Raw genomic sequence first — 12,435 nt, 5'->3', positions numbered from 1 at the left:
GTGGTGGCTTCCAGGGAATCCTCAACTTGAACTTGATCATTATTACCTTCCCCACTACTGTTTGGAGGATAGATTTACAACCCTCAGAACATGTCACGATCAGTTAATTCTTGGAAAACCTTGGCAGAGTCTACAAAAATCCTCACTAAAAATGCTAAGTGTGCTCTCTTCAAATTGTAAATTGTTGCATTGAAATTTTAACCTAAGAACAACAGGGAGAAGTCTGATTGTTTATCACAAGAAAACTGATGCCAGAATCGATTGCTAAAATTAAGATAATTAGCTTATATCTCTTAAAATAAATCAGTATGTCATATATTACTGGCTGGATTATGCGAAATTGTCATATTTTGTAAAACATAACTCCTTCTATATTTAATAACTGTGACATGATGTGAAACTATGATGGTGATTTATGAAATCTACAAATAAAAATTGGTTAAAAACAGCATTTAAGTTCTTGGAGGTAAAAACCGTGTTGTCTAGAGTAATTAGAGCTAATTTCTACGCTAAAAAAGGATTAATTATAGGACCCTGTAGTGGGTCACTCATCCAGATAAACTACGACGAATTTAATAGACACTGCGATTTACTGGTGTTCATGAATGCTTTATGTAATTTCTTCCATGATCATTTCCCTCACATTGCTTGGTAAGTAAAAGGATATCAGAGAAGACCATGTGTTTTTTAATGTATAGTAACAAATAATCAGAGATAATTTCAGTCAAAAATTGCAGCAATCCATTGATGAATTGCTCTGCCTGAGGTTATTGATATAAATAAGAGAATGACTGCTCTGGAACAATTCTTTTTCTTTATTTAACAGGAAATAAAAAAATCAGATTTTTTAAAAATAATATAAATAAATCATAAATAATTCATAATAATATAAATAAATTTTTAATAACGTAATTGTTTAGTGATAAATTTTTTAGTATATTATTAAATATACTGTGATTGAAGTATGAATTAAGAGGCAAATGCATCAACCATATCAACATGAATTTCTATAGTTTGAAGGATTTAGCAACCTACCAGTGGGTTTCTTTGCCTGGCAGTTAGTTAGTTATTTACAAAGAAAGGCATGCTAGTTTTGTAATAAAAAATTTAAATACTGTCTGTAAGGTGGGACATCAGCAAAGCAGCAAAAAAATACATCATAGCACTTGGCAATCCACCAGTAGGTTTTGCCCTGTCTGCAGAACTTGACAAGTGGTGACCCATAAGTGGGTTGCCATGGCATGATTATGCCAAGAAGAAAAAAATATCTGTTATGTTCATATTTTGCAGATAACTAAAGGCAAAGCTGCTAGATAAAAATATTTGGATTACTGCTGATTTCAATGTTGTGCAAAGATATACTGTATTTCCAAAGTTATTGATGGAATTGTGAAGACTAATAAGCCCTCAAACTGAATTTCGTTGCATTTGAAGAAAAGGCAAATGTTTCTCAAATTTTTAAAAATGCTCTTTCTATGCTTTGGTCAGATGGAATTAAGCAGGATCATGTCCTGCTGTTCCTAACTGGCACAGCTTCTTACATGAAGAAAGCAGCAAGAGCATGTATAAATGTATAAAATTCTTTCTCCTTCATTGCTTCTCATGATTTCTTTAGTGCATGAACTCCCCACAGTTGTAGATGAAGTATGTGTAATTCATTTCCTGATGTTGACCTACTGATGTTTTTTTTTTTTTTTTTTTTATGTGAACCCCAAACACGAGAGGTATTAGAACCTATAGTACTTAGTACCATGCTTGGGTTTGAGGTTAAGACGACGAAAGAAGATATTTGTTGACATTGGACTTGAACTTCTGTAGATTGTAATTTTCAGGAAATACGTATGAAGGAAGGTTGTTCCAGAAAACGGCAGTTGAATGAATAAATGAGGAAGATGAAAAGTTGGTTCTGTGGGTTTGAAGTTGGACAGTAAATGGATGTTGGCTAGTGGCGGCACGTGTTTGGACTGTTTTGAAAGAGAGAGCGGAAATTATAGAAGCCAATTCAGAAGAACAGTGCCCATGGAAGTATCTGTAGAAGAGGCATGCAGCAGAAACAGTGCGTCTATGAGAAAGCGAGTGGAGAGACTCTGTTAGAGATGAATCATTAATTAACCTAACTGCACTCTTCTGAATGGAATCAAGAAGCCTGAGAGAGGTTTTGGGGGCACCACCCCAGATGTCGGAACAATATTCCATGGCAGGGCGGATTTGCGATTTATACAGAGTGAGCAGCTGTTTGGAAGAAAAGTAACACCGAGAGCGAAAGAGAAAACCAAGTTTTTTAGATGCAGAGGAAGCAATATTTGTAATGTGCTTGTGCCAAGAGAGATTAGAAGTAAGGGTAATCCCCAAAAGAGATATATCATTTTGCCTAGAAATTGGAGTGTCACTAAAGATAAGCATAGGAGCAGAAGAATCCTTTTTGCGAGATATAAGACAAGACTCAGTTTTAGAAGGGTTGAAATCAACTAAGTTGTCTTTGCCCCACTGGAGAATTAACTGAAGATCGGCATTTAAGGAATTGGTAGCAGATTTTCGAGAAGTTGAAGCTGATTGAACAGGGCAAGGTTTCTTAAAATGGAAAGTGGAATGCAATGTGCTATCATCGGCAAAACTATGGATAGGATTTCCAGTCAATGGAAGAAGGTCATTAATATACAAGAGGAAAAGAGTGGGGGAAAGAACTGAACCTTGGGGGACACCGGCATTAGTGGAGAAGTTAGAAGACAGAGAGCCATCTACCATCACCCTCAGTGAGCGATCAGAGAGAAAACCGGATAACCAATTACTAAAAACAGTTGGCAAACCATAAGATGGAAGCTTGTTTAGAAGACCTTTATGCCAACCACGATCGAAAGCCTTTGAGATGTCAAGAGCAACTACTTGTGTTTCACCGAACCTTTCCATTGAATTAGTCCATAAATGGGTAACATAAGCCAGAACATCACCAGTGGATCGACACTGATGGAATCCATACTGGCAATTGTTGATCAGACGGAAGGTTTCTAGGTAGTTTAAGAGTTGGTGGTTAATTGATTTCTCCATTACTTTAGAAAGAGTAGAAGTAATTGCAATGGGACGATAATTGGATGGGAGGGATTTGTCACCCTTTTTAGGAACTGGCTGGATATGAGCAAATTTCCAAGCAGAAGGAAAAACACCTTTGGAATAAGAAAGTGAAAAAAGGCGGCAAAGAATAGGAGTAAGTTCAGGAGCACAGGTTTTGAGAACAAGTGGAGAAATACCATCAGGATCTGGAGCTTTCTTAGCATCAAGATTCATCAAAATCCTATAACAAGTCCAATAACAAGATTTTTGTGAAACTGTTCCATCATGTCTTCAGACACTCCAGGAGCTGCAGTACCTCCTCAAACCATTCTCAATAAGTGGAAGACATGGATCTCTACTGCATTTTACTATACAAAAAATTTGATAAAATTTTGTTAAAAAGTTTGACAAGGCGTTGTAAAAATTTGAATGTAGAGAGTGAAAAGAAGATCTCCAATATGCATTATAAAAGAAGGAATCAACTGCAATCATTTCTCATTTGTTTATTTGCTCATTTTTCAAACTTAGCAAATGTCATCATATTACTCTAGAAAAGAGATGAGACCTTGGTGAAATCTTTGCAAGTAGTTAACTGATATTGTGATTGAAATTATGTTCCAGGTGATAAGTCATGCTATTTATGAAAAATGTGAGACTTTCTTCTAATCAAGAATAGAGAAGAAAAATAGCCAAGGTTACTGAAGGCTATTCTGTTGAAATTGGTGGGGATCGCACAAATGCATAATATTTTAAGTATGCTCCAGTTACCTCAGTTGAAGAATACAGAATATTCCTTCTCATGAAACATGTTTTCTGATAGAAGAAGTAGTTTCAGTTTTGAAAATTTTAAGAAAATTCTTGTTATTATTATGTATAAATAATAACAATTATCTAATACAGGAATTTTGCTAGTAGGAAAAAGGAGGTGATTATCCCTTTGTTTAAGGCAACAGGTCTGGAGGCCTCATTTTGGGAAGGATGTAGAGTTGCTTGAATGAGTACAGAGAAGGACAACAAGATTGGTGAGGGGAACGAAGGGGTGGTCTTACCAAGAAAAGCTTATGTTCTGCAAATTGAAGCATCTGGAGACTAGGCACCTGCAAGGTGATCTGATTGAGGTGTATAAGGCCTTGAACGGGTTGTGCAGGCTCGATTCTGATGGGATTCTTCCTCTTGCTCAGATTACAAACCTGAGGGGGCATAAATTCAAATCGAGGAAAGACAGTTATAGAATAGATGTGTACGGAAATTTGCCTTTAGCCAGCGGGTTGTTGATTGCTGGAACAAACGTCCATCTGTCATTGTGGAAGTGATAGCTTAAATAAATTCAAAGAGGAACTGGACAAATGTTTAGAAGGAATGAATGTGTGAAATGGGGTTTTTTTTTTTTTTGACTGATGCTACATAAGCCTCTACTAATGCTAATGCTAATTAAAGTCTGCTCTTATAGTATATTGTGCATAAATTGAAATTTTCCAGTATTAACAAGATTGATTTTCCCATTTTCCTAAACATAGTCAAAAAATGGATGAATCTAGAAAAACCATTGAAGAATCAGCAATTTTAATTTTTGGACTGGTCATTCACCAAAGCGTACCATCAAGTGCACAATTTTACTTCAGAGCCATAAAAAGTTTTCACTGTGCTCCAATGGCATTAAGAAATTTGTCAGGTCATGGAATTGTTTATTTGCTATTTATGAACAAGCTTAGTGATTCAGTGATAATAAGCAATAGATTATTCAATTTCTGAGTTTCAGTTTGTACATGAAGCATTACACCAGTGATCTCCAAACCTTTTTTGGTTGTGCACCCTTATTTTACTTAAAAGGACTAGTGCGCAGCCCGGAATAAAAAATTAAATATATAAGTTTAATATTTTATTTATTTATAAATCATTTACATGGAAGGCATTATATCTAAAATCACATATAAAAGATCACAAATAAAAAAAAACAAAAACAAAATTAAACTGAAGTTCAAGCACAAAATGATATGAAATCATTAAAGTAACAAGTGTAGTAAATGTAATGGTATACTATTTGTTTTATTTATAAATAATTTACATGGTATGCATTATATCTAGAATCACATATATAAAATCGCGTATAATTTGAAAATATCACGATCTAATTCGATACAAAATAAAATGAAATCAAAGTACAAAGTGGTATAAATCAAATCAACAGTATGTTTTAGCGGGAACAATGTGCTTGAATATTTTTCATTATTGCTGTGTATCTTGGTTTCATATTTTGGGGACACAGCTACCCAAAGATGCATTATATCTAATTATTATTAATATTCCGAGTTAAGTTTATTTTTAAACATGGTTTAAATAATAGTCATTGCAGAGAAAGTCACCTTACATAGGTACGCTGATCCAAATGGAAGGATTGCATTGCTCGCTTTGCTTACCAAATCACCCCATGGATCATCTCGTGCACGCCACTTTGGACACCACTGCATTACACCAAGGTAACAATTTGCTAACCAGGTTTGCTGTTTAGTGAATGTTAATAAAAGTTTTGATTTTTGTTTTTAAACAATACGAACACAGCAACTTTTTTTTATTGCCTCCAAGGAAATTAAGTTTCTCAGAGGACTGTAGTAATTCAAAATGCATATACAGGTAAAGAGTGTATTGCCACAAATGCCTGATATTGGGATTTCATGAAGTTACTGTATACAACTTTTTGCATTTTTTTAATTAATTTATTTCTGGTAGCAAAATATCCTATAGACAGTAATTTAGAAGGAGAAAGGCAAAAAGTTTTATTGTACTAATGAAAGGTAAAGGCACATTTCTGTCACTGTGTATGGACAAGTGATAATTATTTTCCCTTCAAAACATGTATATTTTGATAGGGGAATAATTAATTTTATTTTAATTGTACTGTAAAATATGTGTTGTGCAAATTTACTATGCTTTTCCATGTAACATGCATTATCTTCCTTAAAAAAAAGTTGCATTTGTGTACTGCTATGTACAGTATATTAAGTTTCAGTATAGAAATGCAGTATTTTTTTTAATGTCTATAATATGATCACCTGAAACCTGAAAAAATTCCAAGAACCAGCAAGGATCTGGTTCCGAGTTTGCCAGATTTGGGAGGTTCAACTGTATTAGATATACTTAGAAATCCAGTAACAGAAATGTTTTATCCTTCCTTTTTTTTTTTTTTTTTTTTTCAGTTATCCTTTTTATATTTAATTTGACATTTTATATTCATAACAACTTCATTAAAGTTGATGGATTAGTTGGCTTTTTTTTTTTTTTTTTGATTTGGTAGTTGTTGGCGCATCGGCTTCTGTGGCCATATTGCACCTCCCAAGGTTTTTGCAGTACTTTGATCCAAGCCCGAGGCGGGAATCGAACCCGCGACCTTTGGATTAGTCGGCTGAAAATTTAAACAATTCTACTATGAGAAATTGTCCTGAGCAATAGAATAATCTAATTTATTAGTCATTGAAACTAACACTGGAAATGTCCGACACTACCATTAACTCATTATTAGTTGTGTACGTGTGGGTCATTTTAACCATAATTTTGTTTTTCCATTTACTGTTTCACTCTGACTTCTCTTGAAAGTCATTCTTTGATGCCTGTTTAGTATTATGCTGTGAAATCATTTCTCTATAAAAATTGCCTCAATACAGAAGCATGTTAGAGATAAAAATCTGACAATCTCAAAAGTTTACTTTTCAAGAACTCAAAATATAAACCTAAAAACATAAATCCTATAAAATTCTATGAACTTTTTAAAAATCTGATGGAGAAGTAAATAAATTTTTGGCTTTTAAAAGGTCGATGGCAATGTTGACTTGTTTAAAAAATATATGAGGTGTGGAAATACACTTCCCAGACTAGTGTTGTTGCAATCATGTTTGACGAGTCTGAAAATAAACGGAAGTGGAAGTGTAGTTCAAATTCTTCCAACAGATGGTTGTACAGAGACTGTGTTCAGTAGGTTGACAGGTAGCAAGTGACAACCAGTTTCATTGGTAGTATTAATGTTCCATGTCATGATTTTGCAATGGAGCAACAAACAAATACGAAATATTGCTTTAAAATGGGAAAATCTGCTACAGAAATGTATGAAATGTTAAAAACTGTCTGTGGTGATGAAACATTAAGTCGCACCAGTGTGTATGAATCGTATACGTGATTCAAAGACAGACGTAAGGATGTTCACAATGACCAAAGAAGTGGGCATCCCTCAACCTCTCAAAATGAGGACAGAGTTGCAAAAGTTCAGGAAATTGTGGCAAGAGATTGTCGTTTCGCCCTCATATGATATCAATCTGATATGGCTGATGGGTTGATATGAGTAAGGAGATGATTTGTCAAATTCTGCCTGAAGATTTAAGGAAAAGAAAAGTCTGTGCAAAATTTGTGGTACACAGCCTTGTGGATGAGTAGAAGCAATGAGGAGTGTCATCATGTAAAGATTTCATCCACATTTGTTAAGACAATCCTAATTTCCTTGACTGTATTGGTCACTGGAGATGATTGTCGGGTGTTTCTGTATGACCCATAGATGAAGCATCAGAGCATATGGCAGACTTCCAAATCATCACCAAGGCCCAAAAAGTTTAGTTTACAGAAGTCTAGGATCACGATGATGCTGATCATGTTTTTTGACAAACAGGGAATTTAATTTGTACCCTTTTCAGGTACAAATTCACAAGGAATTTGTACCTGAAGGGGGAGAAAGCAATGCTGCATTCTACATACAGGTGCTTCAAAGACTATTGAACTATATTTCCTGGGTCAGGCCACAATTTCAAGAGAAAGGCAGTTGTTCTTGTTGCACAACAATGCCCTGCCCATTCCACACTTGTGAAGACATTTCTAATGAAACACGGTATCATACAGATCAACCATCTACCCTACTCTCCCGAAATAGCACTAATGGAGTTCTTCCTCTTTCCCAAGGTGAAAACTACCGTTAAAGGAGAGAGATTTGAGGGTGTTGAGGACATTAAGAAAAATGTAACCATCAAAACTGAACACCATCTCTCTGGATGCCTTCAGTGAATCTTTTTAGAAACTTTTAAAATGGTGTAATAAATGGATTCAATCAAGTGGTGACCACTTTGAATAAAAATAGAACTATTTCTGAGCTCCTTAACTCTTGCAGTCTTTTTCACTAGTCTGGGAACTTTATTGCCACATCTCGTATATATATCGTATTTCCCCACGTATAAGACGCACCTTAATTTTGGGGCCTGAAATTTGAAAAAAAAAAAAAAAAAGTATTACAAAGTTATTGAACTCAAGTTTTATTCATCATAAAATTCATACAACTCATCACTGTCAAAACTCCCATCCATTAGTTTGTCCTCATCTGTGTCTGATGACGAATCACTGTCTTCATATATTGCCTTGTCCTCAGTTCCATCTATGGCATTTGAAATGCCACACTTCTTAAATGACTTGACAACGATCTCAATCTTGATATAATCCCAGGATCTTTTCACCCAGGTACAAACTTCTCCTATAGTTGGTTTCTTCACTCTTCCTGCTGGTGTCAAATTGCCTCCAGAAGACTTTATCCATTGGTTCCATTTGTCTCTCATGTCAGCTTTGAAGGGTTTGTTAATGCTGACATCAAGTGGTTGGAGCTGGGATGTCAAGCCTCCAGGTATGACGGCAAGTTTTGTTTTTTTGCTCTGCAGCAATCTTCTTTATATTTTTTATGTGTGCCCTGAACTGATCAAGCACCAATAGGGCAGGTTTGCGTAAGAGCCCACCTGGTCTCCTGTCTCCTGCTCCAAACTTTTTCAAGCCAGATCTTCATCCCATCCCGATCCATCCAACCCTTGTCATGAATGTGGACAATCACTCCTCGAGGAATGTCTTCTTTTGCGTTTGAAAATCAGCATAGGAGGCAGCTTGGTTCCGTAGGCACAACAAGCTAGAACAACTGTATAATGGCTCTTTTCATGTCCATTTGTCTTCACAGTTACAGTTTTCACCCCCTTCTTATCAACAGTTCTGTTACTTGGGACATCAAATTGAAGGGGGACTTTGTCCATATTTTCAATCTGTCCCAACTCAAACTGATGTGTCTTCCGACATTGAATGACAAAACGATGAAATTCAAGGACCTTCTGCTCATAGCTTTCAGGCATCTTTTGGGCAAGTCTGGTGCGTGTACGCATGCTTAGTCCATTCCGTTTCATGAACCTGAAGCACCAATTGTGTTCTCCTTTGAAATCAGTAACTTCTTTTTCATCAGCAATTCTTCTTGCCTCATGCTGAACCATCTTTGTGGACACAGAAATTCCAATTGCCCTTTGCTCCTCAATCTATATCTTTAATTCCCTCTCTAAACCAGGCCATTTTGCTGACTTGCCTCTCATGGCCTTCTTCTTCCCGTAGCCAGTCTCGGATTGTTTTCTAAGTTGGAGGAGGACCAAACTTACATTCAGCAGCACGATTTCCATTCACTTTTACAAACTGGATCACTTTTAACTTGAATTCAGCACTGTACGAAAATCTTTTCTGAGCCATTTCTGGGCAGAATGTGGCAAAGCATAACCTAATATACCGGTAACAAGTGCAAAACAATGAGCGCAAAGACAACAAGTGCGAAAAAGCGGGAAATGCAAGTAAAAAAAATCTACAACCACTGTATAAGATGCACCCAGTTTTTAGATCCCAAATTTTTCGAAAAAATGTGCATCTTATACATGGGGAAATACGGTAATAAATTGTAAATATTATGGTATTAATTCATGTCTTCTTAACCCTAAGCAGGTACCTTTAATTCAAGTTTGGGATTTCCCATTCAGTGAAAAGTTGACGTAAAATTTTATATGATTTTTTAGTGCATGTTAAAGGTTGGCATATACACCAGAATACAAAGTATGTATCCTTTATGAAAATCCTAGAATTATTCATATTTACAAAAAAAACAGTTCAATATATTATAGTAATACCATTCCAGACAAGATTAGTTACCTGTGGCTCTCCTGTTAGATTTTGCAATGGAAGTGATAGTGAGGATCCCTCACCAATGCTGTGAATGGCTACTGGTATTGAATGATTTAGACCTATATCAGGATCAATATTCAGTTCTCCTGTCTCAGACACTGGAATGTGCAGTTCTTTATGAGAGTGACCACTGAGACTGGTGACTGGAGAGGAAGGCTGGGAATCCTGATCCTCCGTTACTAGTTGAAAGTAAGTAGTTGGTGTTAATCTAAGAAAAATATGTGATAAAAATATTAATAGACATTTGTAAACTTACTAATTGAATTAATAAATAACAATGGAAACAGAAATCAATTTAATATATATAATTATCCTTTGTTTATAATGATTACTCATAAAGTAAAAAAATTATATACTTTTAATCATATGAGTAAAGTATCATAAGTGTAAATAGCTTTAAAATAAAAAGAATCAAATTTTTTAACAGTCAGTTTTTCTTATCTTTTTGATACTGATATTTTGATATATTTAGCACTATTGTTGATAACTTTTTTATATCTTACTCAGTAAGTGATGATATGAATATTTTATATAGTCCAAATTCAGAAACAGAACTTATATAAGTGTGCTTTCTAAGTGTTTTCTCTCCAATTGTGAACATTAAATTTCAGTAACTGTTCTCAAATGTAATGTTCTTTTACTATTAAGTGCTTTCATTTTGTCATCATGGAAAGGTTTCACGTATTTAACACTTAAGTTTAGTCTTCATTTATAAGTAATGCTGGTCCTCAGTATTAGTTTGCCCTACAACTTAGTAACCTGACACTTTTTAGTTTATAAGGTACTTGTCTATTATCCTCCCATTAGGGTACGGTAGTTAGCATTAGCATTAGTAGAGGCATTTGATGCAAGAAAGCAAGCTTATGCAGCATCAGCCAAAAAAAAAAAAAAAAAAAAAAACCACTTCCACTTCACCCCTCTGTTTGTTCAAAATACCTGTCCAGCTGAGCCTTAAACTTATTTAGGCTATCAACCTCCACCACAAGGGATGGAAGTCTGTTCCACCAACCAACCACCCGCTGGCTAAAGGCAAATTTTCGCACGTCTATCCTACATCTGTCTTTCCTCAATTTGAATTTATGCCCTCTCAGGTGATTTTTCTGAGCTAGAGGAAGAATCCCATCAGCATTGAGCATGCTTAAACCATTCAAGGCTTTATACACCTCTATCAGATCACCTCGCTGGTGCCTAGTCTCCAGACACTGTAATTTGCAAAACTTAAGCCTTTCTTCATAAGAGCACCCCTTTGTTCCATTCACTAATCTTGTTGCCCTTCTCTGTACTCGTTCCAGCAGCTCTACATCCTTCTTGAAATGAGGCCTCCAGACCTGTATACAGTACTCTAGGTGTGGCCTGACCATCGCCTTATACAATGGAATAATCACCTCCTTATCCCTGCTGGAAAAATTCCTGTATATCATTGACAATACTCCATGAGCTACTCTTGCAGCCCGTCTGCACTGCTCAGAGAACTTCATATCTGCCTGCACAACCACCCCCAAGTCCCTTTCATTCTCTACCACTGTCAGTGTTGTACCACAGAGTTGATACGTTGCTCTGGGGTTGCTGTTTCCCATGTGTAGTACTTTACATTTGTCAATGTTAAACTTCATTTGTCACCTCTCAGCCCATCTGCTCAACCTTTCCAGATCCTGTTGCAGCAGCATAGTGTCAGTAGTGTCCTTGACAACCCTGCCAACCTTTGTATCGTCTGCAAACTTGGACATTAAGCTCGATATACCATCATCAATATCATTTATAAATACAGAAAACAATAATGGACCCAACACTGAGCCCTGAGGGACTCCACTAATAACATCAGTCCACGATGAGCAGTGTCCATTGATTACCACTCTCTGTCTTCTCCCCCTCAACCACCCCTTTATCCATAGCAGCAATTTGCCTCCAATGTCACACTGCTCCAATTTGTGTAGCAGTCTTCCATGTGCAACAGTATCAAAAGCCTTTCTAAGATCTAAGTATATAATATCAAAGTTATTCCCTGCATCCAGTTCTTTTGTGACTGCATCATAGTATCCAATCAAGTTGGTCAGGCAAGACTTCCCCTTAACAAAACCATGCTGTGTCTGAGCTATAACTGAAGTCTAAATTTAGTTAGTTAGTTAGTTATCTTCGTGCCATGTATATTTATTTGTGTTTATATTTATATACAGTCGGACCTCTCTTTAACAAACTTCCATATAGCGAAATTTTCTATGTAGCAAACTTTTTTGATTTCCCCTTGGTCATTACATTGAAAATAGTTTCTGTATAACAAAGAAAATTTCCATATAATGAACTGATTTCCAGGGACCCAGGTATGCATTGTTTGCACCTCTGGCCTTTAGGCAATAAAGCTGATGCTGTAGAAAGCATGAATTAAGA

At 35.9% G+C, this 12,435-nt stretch overlaps 1 protein-coding gene across 1 annotated transcript in view; it reads right to left on the bottom strand.

The window, feature by feature from the left end:
* The window catches only part of LOC150082851 (protein BANP-like), a 175,395-nt gene that overhangs the window by 22,268 nt on the left and 140,692 nt on the right, over nucleotides 1–12,435 (bottom strand). The window contains exon 10 of the mRNA XM_090378299.1: nucleotides 10,018–10,258. Coding sequence (XP_090234425.1) covers nucleotides 10,018–10,258 — 241 coding nt within the window. The remainder of the gene's footprint in view (nucleotides 1–10,017; nucleotides 10,259–12,435) is intronic.

The sequence above is a fragment of the Mastigoproctus giganteus genome, chromosome 7, assembly GCF_048544385.1.
Source record: "Mastigoproctus giganteus isolate SK-2022 chromosome 7, ASM4854438v1, whole genome shotgun sequence".
In the NCBI taxonomy this organism is placed as follows: domain Eukaryota; kingdom Metazoa; phylum Arthropoda; class Arachnida; order Uropygi; family Thelyphonidae; genus Mastigoproctus; species Mastigoproctus giganteus.
This window is presented reverse-complemented; position numbering and strand designations above follow the sequence as displayed.